Consider the following 24,632-nt stretch of genomic DNA (forward strand, 5'->3'; position numbering starts at 1 on the left):
TTTTTTAAGCGTTTTTCATTTGTTGTTTTTCTCATATTTCTCTCGTCCCGTAACTCCCGTTCGTTCTTTTCTTCTTTTTGTTTTGTGTTTGCTACTATTTCTTTTGGCACGAGTGTACTGTATTCGGATTTAGTCCCTCTCTGACTCTATCTCTATTTTATTTTAATCTCCCAAATTGGTTTTCTCAATATCACATCAATATTAAGATGAATTTTCTTTTTATTAAAGGGCTCAGATACATTCATTCCACTCTCAAGAAAGGCCTGCTCGATCTTGATTCTTGAGTCGTAACAGAGAAAACAGAACTAGATTGTATACGTTAAAATAATCTTGAGAGTTATCTCAAAAATGAAGGGGGACCCACCATTTCTCTTTCTTTCTTTTTTTTTTATTTCGCATTGCTCTCTTCTCGGTCGTCTCGGAAAGGAGAGGTGAGAGGTGAGACCTGAGTGCGAAAGGATCGGATCCCTTTCTTTATTTCAGCTCTAGCTCGATTCAGATAGGGAAGAATTATTTGAGCCGAGTTTGAACTGAACTCGAAATGAACTCAGCTCAATTAGGCTCATTCAAAAGTCCGACTCAGAGTCCATGAGTCAGCCCAATTCATTTAGCAGGTCTACGAGTCACAGATGAGGATTCCTACCACTGGACTAATTGCGATTCTACCAATTTCATTTCTTAAAATATACTTCTAATTATTACTGAATACACACATTTAAATATTACATTAATAGATAATTATTATATTGATACATATTCAATTCTTTTAAGAAGTAGAGAAAAAATAATCTAATATTTTTTAAAAGATAAGAGATGGAGACTTCGTGTAATATTCTTATATCCAATTTCTCCAGTTTCATTTCCTTGTACAAATTGCACATAACACACGAGTTTCAATACACACTAATACTAGCAACAAGTACATTTTTTGTCATTACATACAGAGCTGAAATTTATTTTTTTATTTATTTTAATTTTTAGTGATCATCTTGTTTGTTTCATATATGAACCAAATGAATCTTAATAAAAATGCAAAAAACGCAACACAATAAATACCCACTATTGCTCATAAAAGATTTGATAAGATTATAATAAATATAACCATGTTGCACCAAAGAACTATCCATCCCTCCCCCCCCCCCCCCCCCCCCCCCCTCCCTTAACTGTGTATTATTTTAAAAAAAAATAATACATACAAATTTTAAAATGCATACCAACTCCCCAACAGTTTCTCACCCAAATCCAATCTAGCTTTTCCTTATTTCACCTTCCCGCTTGATTACAATTTAGAAATTTATCCTAAATTATGATAAACCGCAAAACTTAATTTGGAGTTATATATTACACTAATAAAACCTTGTTAGGCTTAGCAGGTCAAAGAATAATAACAATAATAACGCCAATTTAAATGTATATCTTCCTCCCTTGAAGGTTTTGTTTTTTGTTTCACCACACATCACGAAGATACCTCCCATCCATTTGCAAACCCTTCACATAGCTCTCTGTTTTTGAACTATCAAGTGATCCCTGGAATGGAATTTACCCATTTTTCAAATTAAAACTTTATTTTCTCTTAATTTATTTTAATTATATTGTTGTTATAAAGAGTTTTGGATATGAACCTGTTCTTGAACAATTTTGTGGAGTTCCCGGTGAACATCCCTAGCCATTCCTTTGGCATCACCGCACACATAAATGTAGCCTCCATTTGATATTACGCTCCATATCTCTGATGCCTAAGAAAAAATAACCATTATTAGTAGTACATAGTATCTAAAAATAGATAACCAAGTAGAAAATAAATGAAATTGATATTTATTATTTATTCATACCTTGTCGGCCATTTTATGTTGCACGTATTCTTTAGCTGGACCTTCACGTGAAAATGCAAGGATAAGCTCAGACAAAGCCCCCTCATTTATAAAATTACTTAATTCCTCCTCATAAATGAAGTCCTGAAATTGTACATTTTGTATATTACAAAATTTTCAATTATCCAGTCATAAATCATATAATATTAAAAGTCAAAAACATATAACCAAATGGGGGAAAATCTATGAAAAAGTAACAAAAAATGTGAAATCATACCATCTTGCGATTTCTACAGCCGAAAAAGAGAACAGATTTGCCAAGTTCTGCTCCAGAGAGCTTCAGGACAAGTCTTTCCTGCAATCGTACAAATAAAGTTTCCGAAGAAATATACATTTAGAGGTGAGACCATAGTAAACAATCCGAATCATGTATAAAAAAGTCATAAAAATACTTTGGAATGGTAGTGTGTACCTGCAAGAAGCCCCGGAAAGGTGCAAGACCGGTACCAGGACCAATCATGATAATAGGTACAGATGGATCTGACGGCAATCTGAAATTTGATTGCCGAACATAAATCGGGGCCCAGCTACAGTCCTCACTGTACTCCAATGGTAGTGTGTTCTAAATATAAAAAAAAAAATACAATACATCATGATATGTAAACATCACAAAGGACCAGAAAAGGAAATCAGGTCATACAGGAATTAAGAGATAATAAATGAAAAAGAGTGAGCCTATGGTTATATGCATATTATGGATTGACTGTGCTATGGATCCATATCTCAAATAAAGTTCAACCATGGTTCTAAAAATCGGAATCGGAATCGGAATCGGGTAGTCCATGGTTGACTTGGAATCGGAGGAATCGGCCGAGTCAACTCGGAAACTCGGATATTTTCGAAAAAAAACTTGTTTTGCATTTAAAAAAAAAAGGAAAAATTGTAAAAAATATAATTTGTCTAAAAATAATGTTAATATCACTTCTTGCACTAATATAACTCACTGATAAAATAAAATATGAGTATTTCAAGCTGATCAGGCAGCCTGATTGAATCGCTTTTAAGCAGAATAATAAAGGAAAAGAAAATATTATATATTTAGTTAAAGACAACTTAAAATATATATTTATTATATATTTTCTAAACTATATTACTTCAGTCAAATTAGAATATACATATAATCAAATTACTTAATTAGTCAAACAAAAATACACATTGGAACAAGTGGGTTGGAACGAAATAAGAATTTTAGAAACAAATAAATTTACTGGGAATGTTTACAATGCATCAATGTTCAATATTAATAATTTTATTTTTTAGTTAGTACATTTGACAGGACTATTTAATTTTATTCAATATATAGTATTTACTGTCAAACAGATTTTTATAAATGAAACCACACACTTGACTACATATTAAGTTCACAGAAAAACTATGTACTACATCATTGGATCCAGATATAAATATGTTCAAGGTTCACCATGAACCAATAGATATTTCCAACTTTTTCTATGAGAAACTTATACACCAAGTCTATCCAAAACAAAAGCTAAGAAGATTCTTCCTCCCAAATCACACAGCCAAACACTTTCGCCCTTCCCAATTTCTTGCTACACCATTGTATTTTTCGAAAAAAATGCAAAACGAAACTTAAAATCTCAAATTATCCTTGCGTTTTTCCCCCCAAATCATGAGAATCGTCTCAATTTGGACAACTCTTTGAGTCTTGAAGGTGCTCCGCCTCACCCTAGGACGGTACATGCGGCTGAGATTCAGCCCAGGTTGGTGAGAATCAGGTGTTTTTGCTTTGAATCGGCTCAACTCGGTGTAAAAGTCGGTTGACTCGGCTTGACTCGGCTGGACTTTGTCTAAAAATCGGCTAACTCGGCCGAGTCAAACACTGTTCAACCGAGTTTTGCAATAAAACTCGTTTGGGAGCGAAAATCGGGTGAAAATCAGATCGGACCTGACTGATTCCGAGTTGACTCGGAATCGGCGGAGTTTTCGAACCATGAGTTCAACATGATCTCCAAATGAAAATGTACTTTCAGACTAAATTTTACATCTTTTAGAATTTTTTTATTATAATCACTACTTTTGAATGGTCTAGAATTTTTTATATCAAATGATTTTCTACCTATCTAAAAAAATTGTAAAAACAAATCTAAAAAAAATGTAAAATTTATTCAGCGGGTACATGCAAGTACATTTTCATATGGAAATCATGTTGAATGGTTCAGATTGATTATTTGAACTTTACAATTGAGATATTGATCCATAGTATGGACAGATCCGCGCTATGCATAGTACCATAGTCTCACTCAATGAAAAGAGTAACAAAATATGAGTACCTTCATCCAAGTAGAGCAAACTCCTTGGTGAATCCTCCCAGTTGGTGTGGGCCCATGAACCAGCGCACATGTCACATGAATCCTTGTTGGTGCCATCCTGCATGAAAACAAAACAGTCCTTTAAATTAGAAAGAGAAAATAGAAGCGCTTCCAGGTTTCCACCTGTGTAGTTTTTGCACAGTCTGTCCCAAGCCAGGATAAAGGAGAAGGGTTCGTGATAGGCTTGGCGAGACAGCGGTAAAAAAACCAGCCATTCTCTTATGAAGGGATTATTTAGAGATAGTATTATAGGTCTTAAGTCACAGGAGTAGGAAGTTGGAGTGTAGGATGTAAGCTTAGGACTTTGACCTCTACAATTAGATAGAATATAGTTAATATTAGTATTAGTATTATTACTATCATTTTCACTTTTATTTTATGACTACTGTATTATTACTTATCTTTATTGTTTTATTGTGATTGGGTTTCATTTCTAACCTACCCCAAATCGTTTGGGACTAAAGGCTTGGTTGTTGTTGTTGTTGTTATAGATACCTTGGAGAGGAGGAGATAGAATAGTAACGGGGCTGGAGACGAGGTGAAATAGCCCCAAAAAAGACACCAAGGGGAGGTTTTGCTGAAGGAAACTCACTCATCACTTCTAGAAGACTTCTCTGACTAGCTACTACCCACTGAGAATACTCATCCTGACATGCAAAAGGTTAAGATTTAATACAACAATAAAGCCTTTAGTCCCAAACAAGGATAAGATTTAATAACCAAAAAGAAAAAATTAAAGAAAAAATATGAAAAATTTACACAAACCTTTCCAGCAGGAGACGCTAAATACGTCAGCCTTTCAGCTTCACTCGGTTCGGAGGCATATGCCGCTAAAGCCAGCAAAGCTGCCTGAGTTTCAGTAAAAAAAAAAAAAAAATTGAATAATTCTGGATTTTGAAATGAGTATAATATAATAAACATAATATATAATAATATAATAATTCTGGATTTTGAGGTCTATATTATTTTCTTTACATGCACATAAATTAATTATAATTTTTCAGTTATGTTTTTATGTTAATCAATAAGTTGAAAAATCAATATCCAGAATTTATCCATATCAATGTATTTATGCAAGCTCTTAATACACAATCAAAACAAAGTCGAAACATTGTAATCTTTTATATACTCGGAGAGAAAATAATATAGATCAAATCTAACAGTCTAATTTTGATATTTGAGTTTTAATTAAGTAATTAACGTCTAAAAAATGGAGGATCAACCTGAATTTTACCTTTTTGGGAAAATTAAGTAGGTCAGCGTAACGAGCAAATGCAGTTCTCAAAGTACATGGGGATGGAAATGGAGGTGCCAATGCGCTTCCCCCTTTTAGAGGGGTACCATCGTCATTGTCAGAATGTAAAGAGAAGAGAGTGTCGAGAGAAAGGCCAAGTAGCCTTGCCGCTGCCTCTACAGTTTCCAGACTGTTCTCCGAATATACCCCAACATGGTCCCCCGTTTCATACCTGTAAAAATTGATTTATATATCATTTTATATCATTTTATTTAATTAATAATTTATATCTTTTAAAATAATGAGTTTGAAAATTATAAATGATATAAAAAATTATAATTCTTTTATATATTTTGAGATATTATGTATATGATGTATTTAATATATATAGTTAGATGAAGCATAATTGAACTTACGAGAGGCCAGTGCCAGAGATATCAAATTCAAGATGAATGCATGATCGGTCAGAAGCTGGTGCGTGGAGCTCCTTTCGTACAGCCACATTAGCCCTTGACATACATCAAATTTAAAATTAAAAGGAAAAACTATATGAGACGAAAATACTAAAGAACTAGTATATGTTTTTGGGAAACGACAATAATCTCAGCCCATAATAAATGTCAAATACTTGAACTATACCTCCTTCATAATTTGTTCATAAATAAGCAAAGCAGCAGTCTGTTTTTGTTCAAAAAAAAAAAAAAAAAGCAAAGTACAGGTTTTTGATACCCACAATTTTCCAAAGCTTCTTTTTAGTATTAACAATTCGAAATGCAATGAAACATAAATGATGAACCTAAACTCATCCAACTCTTCCATGCACATATTTTATAAACTTTCAAGGCTGTATTATACAAGACCAAGTGGCAAAAATGATAGACCAACTTGATTACAATGACAAATTGTAGTGAGCTAACTTTTTTACCACTTGATCTTGTATAAAATGGAATTAACAGTTTACAAATTTTCATGTGCATCGATTACAAGATCAATAGTTCAAATTCTTGAATATTGAAAAAAGAAACAGTGGCACCAAAACATGTTGAGAAGAAGAAGGAAAAGTATAAAGAAACATTCTTATATTTCCAAGGGTATATTTGATGTTTTGATATTTTGAGGTTTTGTATGAAACACTCCTAACCTGACAGGGTGTTGGAGATCAATGGTGCTGTGGCCGTTAGCGAGATTCCAAGACTTCTCCAAGTGTGAAGAAGTTTCAGATGGGTCGATCAAAACAACCCGATATTCTGGTATGGCTGCGGTGTATGGTGTGGTTGCTCCTGATGTATCATCCTCGTCACGTAAAAGCTGATCCAGCTCTGGCCACAACAGCTCCTTCCTACAAATTCAATGAGAACATAAATTAGCTGAAGTTTTGAGAGCAAGTAAAAAATAAGAAGAGAACCTTATATTAAACCAGCAATGGAAATCTATAAAAAGTCCATTTTCTAATTAGACTGATGTAGGAAATCAATTTACCTAACTCATGTGTTAAACGTCTTTAAGCATGGCTATAAAATAGCAACTGGTTCATAAATATTCTTCCGAAACATAATACAATTAGGAGAAAAAAGAGACCTATATTATAAAAATTGTTACAAATATGTATATTTGACATCCTTATACAAGTGAAACTTTTGCACATGAACACATTACTTTTGATGAAAACCATTTAATAAAACAAGTAAAAAATTATCAAAGGTGCTATGCTGCTAAAAATATGACTATCAGCTAACTCTGATTAGTCTTGATTAGATAGTCTAATGCAGTCGTAAAGGACATGTGAATAAAACTCAGCCGTTGCCAACCTCATATTGGACTTTAACAACAATTATATAATATTAATATTTTCTTTTAGCAAATAAAATAATAGTTAAATGCTTACCATGCAGTGAAGTCATCCTCAATGCACTGATCATCATCACCAAGCCCCACCGGTACCAATTGCTTTGCTCCTAAACAAAAATTGAATGAACATGAACATGAAAGTGTTACTTAACAGTCAAAAATAATGGATATGGAAAAATGGGGTCCATTTCTGATATTTCTTCAATTAGATTTTAAAAAAATACAAGGAGGCATGATGTAAAAGTAATTACCCTGCTTGGCTAGTATCCTGTCTACCACCTTCGCCACCTGAGTATTATTAAAAAAAGAAAAAATTAATCATCCATGCCTAAAACTTAATATAACATAGGATGTTAATTATCAGTATAAAATGTAAACCTCATTGAAATGCTCGTATTGTTTGTTGCCAAGACCAAATACAGCAAAGTTTAAATCCTTGAACAAACCATTGCTTTCCTTTTCCTAATATGAAAATTATACCAAAAGAAATGAATTAGTCATAATTGAAGGACAAATTAAAAAGGAAAAAATGTAAAAGGCAAGATGCACAGATATATTTCCTTTGATCTTTCAATTGCAACAAAACCTTGATTGTAATTATCAGCCCAACTTTAAAAAAAAAATAAAAAAAGAAGAAGATTAAGAGTCCTTAGACAAACCTCAGTGAACCATTTGTAGAATCTAGCAGCATTATCTGTTGGCTCTCCATCACCATAACTAAATATGAAAAGACAATAAAACAATCATATGATATTTTTCTAATATTGTAATTCAGCTTTTCTTTCTTTTTTTAAAATATTTGAAAAGCACCAAGAATTTGTGGTTATATTATCTTATATCTAGTGCAAAATGTAATACTATCAGATAACTTTTGTGCCTTGTTGAGTTTTTTCATTGTTTTCAGAACATTTTATCATGAATTAAGCATCATTTTATTTGAAGTTTCATTTAGTTTAGCGAATAGGACTGTAACTAAAGCAAAATATATGTTACTAACACATAAAAAAGACTAAAGCTTACGTGGCCAAAAAGAACAAAGAGAGAGTCTCTTTTTTCAATTTCTCTTCATACTCTTCCTCATCAGCAGCAAAATCATCCTATAATTACAAAAAAAAAAAAAAAAAATGTTTTTGAAAGAATTAGTTAATATGAAATTATTAAGATCAACAAGATAAAACAAATTAGTAAAACCAATGATTAAACATACTTACAAGATCAACAACTTTGAAAGACGCCTTTTCATACCGTGATCTCGCCTCCTCCGCTAATGACTAATCAAAGCAAAAGAAAACAAGCAAAAAAAGGATCATCAATCGCATACTACCAAAAAGCAGCTTTCACCGCAATTTTCATCATCCCTAAAATGGCCCCTTGTGCATGAATGAATTAGTAATTTACCATAGGGATTCTATGCAACAATGCAACCTATCCATTTCTCCAGCTTTTAGATGGTACAAATTAGAGATAGGCAACCATTTCGAACAAAATTTTGACAGATTATGAATCCAAATTTGCTGGAAAAATTACTTGCAGGCACAATTTACAATAGATCAAGGATATAATTGCAAAAAACTACTGATACAGAGTATTTTTTACCTTAGCGAAACCCTCGGCTGTACCAGTCTGTGTACCAAAGAACACGGTAACCCGTTTCTTCCCGTCATCCACCTCCTCCTCCTTCACATCCAATTTCAGTGGCGGCGGACGCGGTGGCTCCGTCGGCTTACTAACCTTCCCGGAGCGGCGCCAAAGGATCAGCAAGAGACACCCTACCACCAACGCCGCTGACGTTGCGATCAACGTGATGACCTCCTCCTTTGAAGCATCACCGCTCGATCCCTTGAGATCGAAAAGAGAGAGAACTAGATCTACAAGCGACGATACCTTCTCTTTCGATTCCTCCATGGATCTCTCTATCTCTCTCTCTCTTTGTTGTAGCGTTAGGCTTGAAAGGGAAGGAGCGAGGGAGGAAGAGAGTGGGTCTGGTGAGAAGAGGTCTAGATCACCTAACTACGGAAGCTCCATAGTTTTGGGGTAGGAGATGATTGTCATCTCCATTTTTCATAAAACTGGAGAGGCAGGGTTTGCACACTTTTCACAGCCTCTGCATTCACGCACCGTTTGCAATTACATTTGAACTGTCAGATCAGAATATTCTGTAAAGAGATCCTGATCGGACGATTTGAACGAATTCTCAAATGGTAGGTTAGTGCAGAGGAACCTCACTAGTCACCTAGTCGGGTTTGGAGTCGAAAAGGCCCAGGAAAGGGAATTCTCATCCTCTGAGATATCTCAAACTTTGAGTGTTATTTTAGAAAATCTTAACCGTTTAAATGCATTCTGCACGAATCTCAAAGTACGAATTATATTGACCACCGCGCTATCCCCAAATAGGCATCGTCCACGTCGGTCACGCAAAAGTTGAGATATCTCAGAGGATACGAACTCCAGGAAAGGTAGACCAAAGAAAGGTGATTTTTCGTTACTTTTGATCTGAATCCGTCTGTTGTGGATTCCACAAGTGCAAAGTTTCCAAAATTAGAAACCCATCAATAGGGTGTGAATCCATCTGTATAATGTTCCGTGTGGTGAATCATTTTGGTAGGTAAACGGGTTAAAAAACAAAATACGCTCAGCTCGCTACACGCTAGAATGGAACAGCTTGTTTGATATGCTCAAAAATAAAGAAGGAAACTATTAAAAAAAATATTAAACGTTTTTTTATGTAAGTTATATTTTTTTTGTTAATTTAATGAGAAAACAAAACAAAACAAAAAACTAGAAATTGCTTTTAATTGATACGCATTAATTCGATTCGAAGACTTTTGAGACGTTGCATTAAAGAGGAACCGATCTTTGTTGACAAAATCGATTGGGAAATTAATTGATCAATTTAGATTGTTGATATGATTTCATAATTATTTTATGTTGATATGATTTCAGAAAAGGAGGCCAACAAGAGAGAGATGTATAGAGAGGCTATGTAGGTCACTAGGCGTTCTCTCTAGAGTGTCATATTGTCCGTTAGATAGTCATTACGATTCGCGCATAAATGCAATCTGATGGCTCAAAACTGCAATCCGTAGAAGAGACTCTATGATGTACCATGTGGTGAATCATTTTGGTAGGCAAATGGGTTAAAAAACCAAATACACACAGCACGCTACACGCTAATGCGTATCACTCGTAAACTGGAAGGATGAAAGGGCCAATTTTATATGCTAAAAAATGACGAAGGATTCTTTTGTATAAACGTTATTTGATTTGCTGAAAAATAAAAAAATAAATCATTTTACTTGTATTGTTTTTTCTGTTAATTTTTATTAGAAAACAAAAATATATGAATTTCATTATTTTCGTAGGCATTTAAACAAGTTCGAAATCTTCTGAGCCATTGCATTTACAGCATAACAGATCTCAATGGAAATAAGAAAGGGGGCAAACAAGTAAATTAATTATTCTAGTTGGATGCATACAAGTAAATTAGATTATAACCATTTAATACTAATTGTATGACTACTTGTTAACAAGAAACTCATAAAAAAAATGTGTATATATATATATATATATATATATATATATATATATATATATATATATAGAGATGGGCTATGGTGCATTGCAATGCATGAACCCTCTTATGCATTGCACTATAAATTATGAATTTAAAGTCCAAATGACCGATCCGAACCGTTCATCTTGTTTTTCATATTAATATGTACTTGGAGACCAAATTTTACATTTTTTAGAATTTTTTTACTATTTATTAAGCAATTTTGAATGTGGCTGATCTGATGGTCCAGAAAATTTTACTGTTTTTTACTGTTCACAGCAAAACAGCAATTTTAAAAAATGCTTAATAAATAGTAAAAAAATTCCAAAAAATGTAAAATTTGGTCTCCAAGCACATTTCAATATGGATTAAACATCTAACGGTTCGGATCGGTTGTTTGGACTTTAAATTGTGATTTATAGTGCAATGCATAAGGGGGTTCATGCATTGCAATGCACCATAGCCCATCTCTCTCTCTATATATATATATATATATATATATATATATATATATATATATATATATATAAATCTAAGTTTATAAGTGCATAATGATAGTTACAAGTTTAGGCGATTTACATTATAAATCTAAGTTTTTTAGTTCTCATTAAAATATGAAAGTTTTTAAATGTCCATAAAATTTTGGAGAAAATTACCAACAAATTATTAATAACTAACTATATAAATTAATTTCATAATTATATATTTTAAATTTAATTTAGTTTCTCCGTATATTACAAAAAAAAAATTATTTGATTTGAAGAGTATGTTAGATGGCAGAGAAATTGATCAAAACCATAAGGGTATCCCCGTGTTAACTAAATTAATATAAGAAAATCATATCAAATGTAGAAAATGCAATTCATAATTACATATGAACTTGAGTTCCTACCTGTGAATTTGTTATGCAAATATGAAACAAATAAATATGAGAGATAGTAAATAATAAAGATAAATAATTATAAAATAGCAAACTAAGAAAGTGCTTATTAAAGATTAAAATTATGAATACGGTTGATTTCCTTTAATATTATGATTATTTTAATTTTCAATTCAACATTGATTTCCTCTAATATTTTATTAAGCTAAATTTAGCTGGAAAATTTATTTTTAAATTATATCTCTAAATTAAATTAAATTGATATACATGCAATATATATATAAAAGTATACCTATATATTTTAAATAATGGTAGTAAACGCATAACACATGTATGAAATGCAATTCATAATTTTATATGAACTGATCAGTACGATCGAGCTCATGAGTTTGTTGTGGAAATATGCATCCAATAAGCATGAAAGATAGAATTCTATTGTTGTAATAGATACAAATGCTTAATTAGTACGTAATTCCATCTCGAGATTATACAGCCCGTGAGTCCATTATATAATTGTACGTAATTCCATTTTCTGTTGTGTTCCGGTGGAAAAATCTTGTGCAGTCCGTAGTTAGATCCAGTTGATAACATAGTGATAAATAAATAATTTGGATTCAATTTGACATAATCAAAAAAATTTGATTCGGAAATAATCCGATATCACAAGCAAAAAAAATAAAAAAACCAAAAAAAACCCCCCAAAAAAAGAAATCTAAAAAAATCGCGGTTTTGCCACAAATAATTAGTAATTTGCATTTTATTCACGAACACGAATAAAACGTATTATATGTTTTTTTTTTTTTGCGTGTTATTCATTGTTCGATTCGAAAACGTAAAAAAAAAAAACAAATTATATGCAAAAAAAATCGTGTACCATGCTACTATGCCTCTAACTGTGCCTCAGCCTCTCAGCTCTTGGTGTAAATTTGGTTGAATTTTTTCATTTAAAAAAATATAACGAAAGATAACAGAAAGAAAAGTTTAACAGTGGAACTAAATTTGGTTTTCTTTTTTTCAATAAAATGAGTTAGTCTTTAATATAAAATATTTAATTATTTTATGACGTTCAACTATTCAAAAATAATCCAAATTTCAAAAGAATGATTACTATGCTATATTCCAATGTAAAATTTAATATTTTCATGTTTTATATTAATTTTTACCTTTTTTTAAGTTCGAATCAATCTAATTCGACTGATTCTCCCAATTTCACTTCTGATAAAAATTAATAATAATATTGTAATAACAAAAAAAAAATAAATAATAGTTTTTTTCTTACTTTGAAAAAAATCTTAGCCGGTCACAATAAGACAAAGGTGAAGATCTGTTATGTAAAGATAATTTATTCTTCTCTCTCAGGTATTACTCTGTTACTTATAAAACATTTAAATGCAGGCCAGCCACATTTCAAAAAATTTACCAAGAAAATATAATATCTAGTTTTTCGTTTATGGTTTAGATTTTGGTTTTGAGTTTAGTGTGATTCTTTGATCGCATTCAACATGCTTTTTTCTGCTTTCACTTTCAAAATCCAAACCACGGTAACAACATTTCAAATTGCCATGACGCGATTCAAATCTACCAAAATATCCTTCTCTTTTGCACCATTGAGCTAGATTGAGATTAATATCCTAATCAATTTGATCTCGGCCATGAAACGTACCTTATTAACCAAATCAACATCTTAATCCGTATGTTTCGGGTTTATAATTTTGGTTTTGGTTTATGAATTGGAGTAGGAACTCCTGGTATGGTTTTGCAAATATATAATAAATAAATGTGAAATATAGTAAACAAAAAAGATAAATAATTCAAAAGCGAAAAAGAAAAAAGTTGTCCATCATAAATGAAAAATTCAAATACAGTTAATTTTTTTTAATACTACGGTTCTTTTAATTTCCAATTAAAAATTGATTTCCTCGAATATTTCATTGAGCTAAAATTAATCTGAAAATTTTATTTTCAAATTATATATCTAAAATAAATGTAACTGCTCTGTATATTACAGAAAAAACTTTCAGATGTATGTTGGATGACTAAGGAAATGTTTAATAAAAATATCATATATACACGAGTGTATGTTTATAATGTTTAAATAATGGTAGAAGAGGCATAATACATGTATGAAATGCAATTCATATTTTCATATAAATCTAAGCACGAACTCATGTGTTTGTTGTGCAAATATGCATATATTAAATGTGAAAGATGAGTTCATAGAAAAAAAAAGAATGTCAAATATGAGAATAAAAAAGGTTAAAACTCTAATGTTCAAATAGATACACGAGTGCATGTTTATAAATTTTAAATAACAGTAGAAAACGCATAACACATGTATGAAATGCAATTCATATAAATATGAGTAAGAACTCATGTGCTTGTTGTGCAAATATGCATATATTAATTGTGAATATAAGAATGAAAACAATAAGAAAAAAAAACTCTAATGTTCCAATAAATATAGATGAGAACGAGGGTGCTCCTAAGTTCACGAATCATCTTTGTGAACTAAACTCTAAAGTCTATTGAATTAACTTCAAATGACAAATTCGAACTGTTGAAACCCGTCTCCCTTACAAGTGATGCATCTATGTGCAAAAATTTAAATGTTCGAATTAATTTTGTATATAGTCAAGTGGTCAAAAATTGTTCAAAAAATGAATGCATTAAAATTAATTTATAAATCTTCAAATTTTGACCGCTTGACTTTAAACTAAATTAATTCAAAAGTTAAATTTTTTTTTGCATGTAGACGTATCACTCGAAAAGTAGACTGATTTTAACGATTCAGATCTGTCTTTTAAAATCAATTCGATAGGTTTTTGAGTTGAGTTCACAAAGAAAGTTGGTGAACTTGAAAACATCCTAGTTCTAGTCAATATAGATACCTAGTAATGACATGCAAAAGAAATAAGAGAGAAAGAACAAATCAACATCTCTAACAAATAGTTTACATCATTTTATTTTCCTTCTCTAACAAATAGTTTTTCAAATGTGCACACAGGCACCCAACTAAAAAAAAAAATCTAATTCAATGAAACTATGGTAATATGCATATTACGATGAACCGTGTTATGATTATATTTATATTTTTATAATTGAAAATAATCAATTCAAACAATTATATATGATTTCTATATGAAAATATACTTGAAGATCAATTTGTATATATTTTTAAATTTTTTTACTATATTTTAAATAGATAGAAATCACTTGATCTAAATATTCTGAGCCATCCAAAAGTAGTGATTTTTCTACCAATCTAGAAAATTAATAATAAACATTAAAATAAAAAACTCAATCACCAAGTACATTTTATATTTTAATATAGAGATGATTGAAGGTTTGGATTGATTATAAAAACCAGCGTAACTTTTTTTGTTACCACTTAATTCCTATTTAAACAAATACCACTTTAATCAATTTATTTTCAGAGTTACCATCCACACTTTTCTAATCCGCGCATCAAATCAAAACAAATTGGTATTATTTCATAGAGTTACCACCATTTGATGCTCTAACTGAGGAAGGGTACCAAATGGTGTCTTTCCTCAGGGTGCGCACCAATTTTTTTTTCTTTTGGTTTTGTTCAGTTTTTGTTTTGTAATTTTGGAATTCTGAATTTTGTTTTGGATGCTCAATTTTATTTGCTTAAAAAGATAGAAAAACTAAAAATTAATTGGTTTTAACTAAAAAAAAAATAGCACAAATAAGATCACAACAAATAAATTCTACTACAACACAATATAAAGTCTACTAATTTGGTGCATCAAATGGTATCCTTCCCCGGTTAAAGTATTAAATGATACCTTTTATCACAGTGCACATCAAATGGTATTATTTTCTAGGGTGTGTACCAGTCTAGTTTGATGTGTGGACTGAGAAATTTCATAGGGTGTGTACCAGTCTAGTTTGATGCATGGACTGAGAAATTTTCTAGAGTGTGTACCAGTCTAGTTTGATGCGTGGGCTGAGAAAGTGTGATGGTAACTCTGGAAATAGATTGATTAGGGTGGTATTTGTTTAATTAGGAATTAAGTAAAAAAAAAAAATTTCGGTAAAAACCGCTACAATTGTTCCATACAATTTCCCTCTTCATTTCATGACAAGGGAACCGGACACACGGCACTCAATCACCTAAGGTAACTCAAATTTTGTGGTCAGATCTGAACCATCCGATCTACTTCAGATTCTGATCGTATGGTTAGAATCCAAATTCTTAGGTCACCACAGAGGATCCGGACTCGAACTTCTCCTTCCTCAGCTCAACTCAACTCAACTCGAGTAAGCAGAGCAAATCTAGTGGCGCTTCTCAGCGGCAGCAGCAAAATGCTCTGTTCTCTCCCAAACGCAAAATCCAGTTCCACATGGCTCGATCGCCTTCACACTCTCAAGGGTTCCAATGACTCCATTCCTCCTTCCTCAAATGCTAACCCTAATCCTAACACTAACTCCGATTCACAAATTATTTCATCTAATTCTGATGTGATGACTACCATCTTATCTGATCTCTTTGTCATGGATCCTCTCCATTCAAATCCCATCTCAAATTTCAATTCTAAACGAGGTTTACGCAAGCAACCTACACCTAAAATTTGCATTTTGAAGAATATCATCACAAATGCTGATATGGCGGATCTCACCATCAAGGCTATCAAGAAAAATCACCGAGGTCAAGAGAAAAAGAAAAAGAAGAAGAAGAAGGGGAAAAAGAGGATTGAAGCGGGTTCGGGCATGAAAGGTCGAACCGAGGCAACTGTTATTGATACAAGCACACCCGGGTGGAAATCTGCTAAGATTTTGATTCGGAAAGGCTCCATTTGGAAGGTTCAAATTCAATTAGTTTTAACTAAATTCGGCCTCAATTTGTTTAAATTAAGCCTATATTGGGATTATTGGACTTCAATAATACCAATTTTACCCCTAATCTGCTATGATTTTGATTCAAAACGGCTCCATTTGGAAGGTTCTGCCTTTCATATTTAGAATTCAAATTCAATTAGTACTAATTTTGCTTGAATTGGGATTAGTGGATTTCTATAATACCAATTTTACCCCTAATTATGCTTTTGGGCTGACAGATACGGGATAAGAAGCAATTGAATGCAGGATCAAATAAGAGGAAACGCCTTAATCTTGCTTCTAACAAAGAACAAGAGCTATCAGAATCTGAGAAACCTTCTGATTCATTGGATCAAGTAAATGTTCATCTATTTGTTCATTTCTATGTTTGTTTGTGTTATCTATTAACATGCCACAAAAAAATGGCTGACACATTTGATTTTTAGATGTAAATAGGCATAGAAGGTTTTCTGTTTACTGGACATGAGAAAAATCACTGTGTTATCTAATTTTGCTAAGCCATCTGCTATGCCATTCTCTTCTCTGCCAATATGTCTGCGTACAAAACCTTGGTTAGTCTTCATCATCTCCGAGATTTGCATGATATCATCAAGAGCCCTCCAGTCAGTATCCATTGGTGGATGAAACTGAGAGACCGTATCAGATAATGATTGACAATATATCTGTGAGAAAAACACAAGAGGTGATGTTACAAGATAAAGCATAACACATCCCATCCTTTAAAGCTAAGGCCTCTGCCTGTAAGGGACAAGATGTCATTGCTCCTGTTGATTTGTAGGCCACCAGTGAGTCACCATATCTGAGAACAAACCCCAAACCGCCCCTCCATTCATTGACCCAGGAACCATCCACATAGCAATAGTGTTGGTCTAGAACCTGAGACAATTGAGATGGGTCAGCTCCTCCTTGCTGATTTAGCAATCACAGTTTCAGCATTAATCTTACGAAGATAAGAACTGAAACCATTGAAACTCGGCAGCTTTCCACTATAAGCTTTATCATTCCTACACCGCCATATGGCCCAGATGGAGTTTACAAACAGGGTCCACTGATCATCAGAGCAGTTATTGGCAATATCCACAAGGGAATGGTCAATGTTACCTGTCAGGAAGTCGGTTCTAGTTAAAAAATGCTAAAAAAATGTAAAATTCGGTCTGCAAGTACATATTCATATGGAAATCATGTTGAACGGTTCGGATCGACCGTTAGGATTTAAAAAAAATATATTGATCTGTAGTACGGATCCATCTGTGCTATGCATAGTACCATAGACTCACTCGTAAACTATTTGCAGGAAGATGATTATGAAGACTCAATTGATCTAATTCAAATTTCAGTTAAAAGGTATTCACTTGAGTTATTCAGTTTATTTACTAGAAGTTGCAATTTATTCTTTCTATTTTCTTAGTTGTTAGCTAAAACTTCCGTAATTTTTTTAAATTTAGGCCGAAGTGCTCCAAACTACCATCTATACCTGAAGCAGCGAAATCAATAGCACTCCATTTGAAAGTTAGAACCAATGGCAAGAAAAAAGAAAAGGTTCAGTCTTGAAGCAGTGTTAAATTATTCAACTTTTGAGATCAAAGAGTGTTGTTGTTGTTTTTTTTTCTTTTCTTTTTTTGGGTTAGGCACTTAGCATAAATGTAAGCTCATCTTTTCTTTTTGTATATCAGAATTTAGTTAGAATGCAAGGTATTGTTGTATCACTTGTATGTATAACTAGTAGATTTTATAACTTTGCTTCTGTCTTTTTATCTATTCTTTTAGTATTGCAAAATCTGTTGTTTAATTTTATTTTTAAAAATCATGTATCAAATTTACTTTATACAAGTTGTTTCCTTTTTAATTTATTGGCTCATAAAATTCCAAAAAATACATAGCAGAATTAGTTATGCACTTTCAATTACAGGTTTTTTTGGTTGGTGGTAAATTGCTGTCAACAAATTTATTTTATAAATAATGAAAAAAATTATTTACAGAAGCCTACGGTACTATTATTTCAAATTAATAGTTACAACTCCTATGGTAAAGTAAAATAATTACCTCCAAGTTGGATATATGTAAATAAATAATTGCCTTTTCGATTCAAACTATTTATACTAGTTAATTATTTAATATAATTATAATTAAAATAAATTAATTAGATTATGGTTCATTACATGTAATTAATTATTCAAGTCAAAGCATACAAATAAATTAGATGATAATACTGATTTTATGATTACTAGTTAACAAGAGACCAATAAAAAAATAAATCAAATATCCATAAAACGTCCTTTTGAACAAAATTCTCTCATATCATGTCAAACAAATACAATATTCTTGTATGTAAAATACTCATTATAATAGTTTATAAAGAATTGTACTGATTACAAGTTTTGCAATTTACATTTATAACATCTATTTTTTTTTACCAAATATTTATCTATTTCACAATAATATATTTCCTTACAATTTTTTATTAAATTATCAAAGTTTTTACAAGTCGTATAATATTTTAGAGGAAACAAAAAAATAATTGAAAACTAAATTACAGAAGATTGCAGTTAAGACCACATAGTGAGAGTGGATTATTTATTTGTGTCTTTTTTTTAATGCTGATTTAATTTATTTTTCAAATTTCATTTTCTTCAATACTTTATTTAGTGCTGAAAAATTTAGTTTAGAATTATATCTCTAAATAAAATTTCATTATTCTGTGGATTACTCATAAAACCATATATACATGAGTTTATACTTATATAATATAAAATAATGCTAGGGAACACATATCGCACTTAGAAAATTAAAGTCATAATTTCATATGAACTTGAGTATAAAGTATAAACTCATTAATTTGTTTTGTATATATTTATCTAATAAATGCAAAAGATAGTAAATGAAAAAGAAAAATAATTATAAAAAAAGTGAATCCACTTGGGATAAAGAAAATACCGTTAATTTCCTCATAAAATATGTTTCTTTTAATTTTCTACAAATTTGATTTCCTCAAATAATTTATTGAGCTAAATTTAGTTGGTAGTTTATTTTAAAATTATATCTCTAAATTAAATTAAATTACTTTGCATGTTAAAAAAAATATGTCTGATTTCAAGTGTATGTTCCACGGTTGAGAAAATGACTAATAAAAATATTATATACATGAGTGCATATTTATATCATCCAAAATAATGCAAGGAAATGCATATCACATGTAGGAAATGTATTTTATATTTTCATATGAAATTGAGTAGGAACTCAGATGTTTGTTGTGCAAATATGCATTTAATAAACGTGAAAATAGGCAACAAAACTCTATTGTTTTAATAAACGTGAAAATGGCCATTCATCTCCAAGATATATATGTTCACATATGCATGAGATATCTAACGTTAAAGAAGACGTTCAATTTCTGTCTTCCTCTAATTTTGATAAGAAATCCACATAAATAACTTATTTTAATTCTCTCTAAGAAAATCACGACTTTAAAAATTCATCATCTATAGAGGGAATATAAATAATAAATGGAGTACAACATTCATTGCACATGTAAATCTAAGTGGATAATGTAGGGGTGCAAGTCGGATATTATCTGACTGTATCTACTATATAATTTATTATAAATTATGAAAATATTTATGTATATATCTACGGATATCTGATATCCGATTCGTATCTGGATTCGAAAATTAAAAGTGAATACGGATATGGTTTTACCACTATCCGATCCGTATCCGATCCGTTTGCACCCCTAGGATAATGTGAATTTAACTAGAGTTTTATGAGTGTTTTTTTGTTTTTTTGCAATCACATTTACTTTGAACCTTAGTTATTAAAAATTATTTGAACAATAATTATGAACTATTTTTCTGTTTATAGTACATTACTTTTTCACATTACAGTTAATTTGTAAACTTTTGATTTTGTTTTTGTACCTTTAAGAGGACGAATCATTAAAAGTTTAATTGCAAGCTTTAAATTATTCATTTTTGAAAATATATCTCAACTTTTTTGTGAGTAAAGTAAAATACAAAATATCTAAAGAAATATACCATAAAAATCATTCATATTTATTATTTAATAAATTAAAAGCCTCCGACTTCCGGTGTTACATATATTTTGTGTCCTAAGGGAAAAATTATTTTATCTAAAGAACAATGATTATTAAATATGTAAAAATAAATAAATTCATAGTCATACTTGGCTAGTTAAATAATTAAAAGTTTAATACATTCAATAGTAAAAATTTATTAATATGTTCTCCATTATTCACATAGAATGTGCATCAAATTTTGAGACAATTTACAATTTGACTGGTCATGTACAATATATATCATATATAAAATCTTTAAAATTCGTTCATTAAATACTATAATTTCGTATGCAAATCTAAACAATTAAGCTTTCTAATGGATTCAAATTTTACACATGTTATTTTAAATAACGAAAAACAAATCTATAATTTTAATTAATTTGTTAATTGAAGTAAAGTAAATGGATGTATATGTTTTAATGTATCAAATGAATATATCATGAAGGAGAAAGTTTGAGCATGCTTAAGCTTTTTAAGGCTTTACTTTTGTTAAATGGAAGCGGGGCACGTTTGATAGGCATCAGACTTAAATTGGTCTTATATTTGTTCAAGACTGTTTAATTCTTTTCATAATCTGTATGTATCGTTTCAATATTTATACAAATCAAATGTGTAGAAATCATAAAATCAATTGGACAGTTTTGAGTAAACATCAGACTAATTTGTGTGCCTGGTTTCCTTACATAAATCATTCTTTAGTAGATAAATATGGTTTTTTTTAGAACGAAATGATTGTCAAAACTTTCATATATATCTTCACAATATTTTTCACTTATAATTTTCACAAGGCCACTTAACTTTTTTTTTTAAACTTAAACCTTTTATAATAAATGATATCAATCTGTCCTATCAAAGTCATGTTTCTTTCATAACTTGTTTTTTTTTTAAGCTTTTCATTATGTAAATTTGTACGCCGAATAAAGTTTTTTTTTTATTATTCTTTCATAACTTAGATCTGAAAAAATGCTAAAAAATGTAAAATTTGGTCTGCAAATATATATTCATATTTTTTTTAAGTTTTTTTTTAATTTTTTTTTTTATTTAGGCCAAAGTGCTCCAAACTACCATCTATTCCTGAAGCAGCGAAATCAATAGCACTCCATTTGAAAGTTAGAAGAAAAGGTCCAGTCTTGAAGTAGTGTTAATCTGCTTAATTACCTTTTGACTTTTGAGATAAAAAGTGCTGCTTTTTTATTTTGTTTGTAACATTGTACATGCTTAAGAAAGGTTTTTATAACTGTGCTTCTGGCTTAATATTTATTCTTGTTGTATTGTCAATTAGGCCCTAGTTAATCTAATTTACTGTTTATTTGATCAATTGAGTGTTTTTTTTTTGAGAGAAATAAAGAGGTCTAGCCTCTAGATTCCATTAACTGAGACACCAGGGGTGTCAATTTTACAAAAGAGTTATAACAAAAAAGTAAAGATCATGTAAATAAACAGCAACAAAAGAACAAAACAAAAGAAAACAGTATAAATTGAGTAAACAATTTTAATTGGAGACCCCCAGCAAATTGAGTGTTAGCAAAGTCTTTCATTCAGGCTTCTTGTACCAGTTTGAAGCCAGTTGTATTTTTAATTGGAGACCCCCAGCAAATCACTAATATAATAACTGGATATAAAATACCTTTTATTCAAGTAAACAATTTTAATACTGCATCTAGAGAATGAATTAATATCTGATGACGTACATTATCATGTAATTTCAGATTAGATCGCAGAGCTATGCATTTACTTGTCATTTATTTTCTTTTCTTTTCAGAAAACTCCATATCAGATTTAAATTACAAAGATTGTTGTTCCCTTTTTACTTTGTTCCAAAAAATACATAGTATAATTAGTTGTGTATAACTCTAAGTATGCACTTTCAATTACCTCCAAGTTTTTCTTTTTTATGGTGGGCTGCAAGTTTCTGTCAACAAATTTTATCTGGTACCGTATACCAGACCTGTACCAGATTCATACTGGTACTGCCCTTCACTGCCCATACTGGTACAACTTCTATGAAAAACCAAAATGGTATAGAAACAATGGTAAATCTGGTACTAAGTTAATCAAATGTCACTTAATCATTTGCTAAATTTTTCGTCCAAGGCAAAACCAAAAATGAAGCAGTGTTGTATTTTTATAGATTTTTGCTTTTCTGTATTTTATATGAGAGTTTTGGATGTTGTAATTTAGCAATTTTTTTTTTTTTTTTTTTGGGGGGGGGCCTCCAGCCACGCTGTCAGCTTCAATGGGTTTTTTCTGGTACTGCTGTGAAAAACATATATAGGGCTGGTGTTAGATATGTTAATTTTGGTTGTTATTTTTTTTATAACCATTGAAGACTTTTGACTTGTCAAATTGAAAATTGAGTAATTTGTACCTCAAGTCAGGCAATGTGTGTATTTACTAGTACCGGGGATGCAATTAGTGGTTGGGATAGGAATGGATTAGCGAATCTATTTACTGGTACTGGGTGAAGAGATTGGTACTTAAGTGTCACTTTGTTTTTTTAATCCTTTTTAATTATATACCTTAAGGGCACAAAAGCCATTTTTATTCAAATGAAATCTTCTCTTTTATCATGTGTACATCACAATAAATAAACAGAAAATAATTGAATTCTTTTCCTTTTTTATTCCGATCAACAAAATTCTTTGTATTAATTTCGTCATTTGTTACATGTACATGGAAGGTTTTTCATAGCCTTGTAAGATAGTCTAACAATGTCATTATTACATCTAACAAACTCCTAACTGAAATGCTAACAATCTTAGGCCATATTCAAGGTGTGTTGTCTCTAACAAACATGATTTTTTTGTCGATGAATCAAATCTAAAGGAAACTCATTCACTGTACCAAATATGAGAACTACTGGTACACATGCTTATGTGGGGATACCGAGGAAACAATTTCACATGCTTTATTTCATTGTCAGCATGCTTGACTCACCTGGTTTTACTTCCCTCTGGGTCTCAGAACTCATCACCTTCAAGGGGTTCTGCCACATCAATTTCTGTTGTGCTTATTGGACGATTTACCAGAACAGCAAGTACTGATTTATTTGTCTATTATCTGGCATGTGTGCACTTAAATTTTTGTTACTAGGGCCTCTTAGTTACTATGTTTCCTCTTGATGTGTAAACTTCAGTTCCTGTTACTGTATATTATTGTTCAAAGGGTATTTTGGGGATATGGCATTTTTCATAACTTGTGATAATTTTCAGGAGTTCAAGGGGTTTTTCTGTAAATTTTTGTAAAGTTAAAGGGTTTTTCTGTAAACTTTCAGGAGTTAAGGGGTATATTTAGGGGTCTCTGGTAAAGTTTCTCGTCCTTACCAGGATTTGTGTTGTATATGTAATTTGGGTCTGTTGATTTGAGTTTGATTGTCTGTTGATCGGGTTTATTTAGGTGTTGTTTTGGATGCAGTATCTTGTTTTGCAGGACTACTGATGAATGTTGCATATGTTAGACTTAGTTGCTTGGGTTGCTTGCTTGTGTTAACTGGGCTACTGGCAATTGCTTCAACATAATGGAAATCACTACTGGGAGGTCTTTCAGATGGAGCTCTGCAGAGTCTACATGCACTTTTATTATATAATTACTAGTTTATTTATTATTATTTTTTTATTGTGTGCTTGTTTTACCTGAGTTTTGTCATTGTCTGATTGTATCAGGGATATAGGTTGTGTAAGAAGATACAGGCTCATGTGTATCAGGGATACTGGTACACCTCCTAATGGAGCATATAACATTGTTCCCCTCCATCCTTTTGTCTCATATTAACCATTGTTGTATAATAACTTCCCTCCAGCCTGCATATCCCTAGTAGGTACTTATTTGCTTTTAAATTTAAAAAACTTTATCAAGTTTGCTGTGTTACTATGACAAAAGAATTATTTTCTTTAATGTAGAGTGTACCAATGCCTCATCCATGCTGTGTTACTATGTAAAAGATTTACCAGTAGTCTCAAATTTTGTTTGACCCAGCCTAAA

The 24,632-nt window shown here is 31.2% G+C and overlaps 2 protein-coding genes across 2 annotated transcripts; one reads left to right on the forward strand and one right to left on the reverse strand.

The window, feature by feature from the left end:
* Positions 1-1,181: 1,181 nt before the first annotated feature.
* On the reverse strand, positions 1,182-9,314 carry LOC144546345 (NADPH--cytochrome P450 reductase 1-like). Its single transcript, XM_078294890.1, has 18 exons — positions 8,880-9,314; positions 8,495-8,554; positions 8,304-8,380; positions 7,943-8,000; positions 7,662-7,745; positions 7,535-7,571; positions 7,321-7,390; positions 6,577-6,774; positions 5,852-5,944; positions 5,436-5,667; positions 4,967-5,050; positions 4,697-4,848; positions 4,163-4,259; positions 2,284-2,433; positions 2,089-2,166; positions 1,833-1,955; positions 1,623-1,736; positions 1,182-1,527 (listed from the first exon to the last, which is right to left on the reverse strand). The coding sequence occupies exons 1-18, from the start codon at positions 9,186-9,188 to the stop codon at positions 1,447-1,449; spliced, it is 2,097 nt and encodes a 698-aa protein (XP_078151016.1). The 5' UTR covers positions 9,189-9,314; the 3' UTR covers positions 1,182-1,446.
* Positions 9,315-15,916: 6,602 nt separating this feature from the next.
* Positions 15,917-18,335, forward strand: LOC144546245 (uncharacterized). The gene is made up of 4 exons (XM_078294784.1): positions 15,917-16,543; positions 16,798-16,914; positions 17,874-17,923; positions 18,025-18,335. The coding sequence occupies exons 1-4, from the start codon at positions 15,917-15,919 to the stop codon at positions 18,128-18,130; spliced, it is 900 nt and encodes a 299-aa protein (XP_078150910.1). The 3' UTR covers positions 18,131-18,335.
* The last annotated feature ends 6,297 nt before the right edge of the window (positions 18,336-24,632 follow it).

This window comes from Carex rostrata, chromosome 29, assembly GCF_964058835.1.
Source record: "Carex rostrata chromosome 29, lpCarRost1.2, whole genome shotgun sequence".
In the NCBI taxonomy this organism is placed as follows: Eukaryota; Viridiplantae; Streptophyta; class Magnoliopsida; order Poales; family Cyperaceae; genus Carex; species Carex rostrata.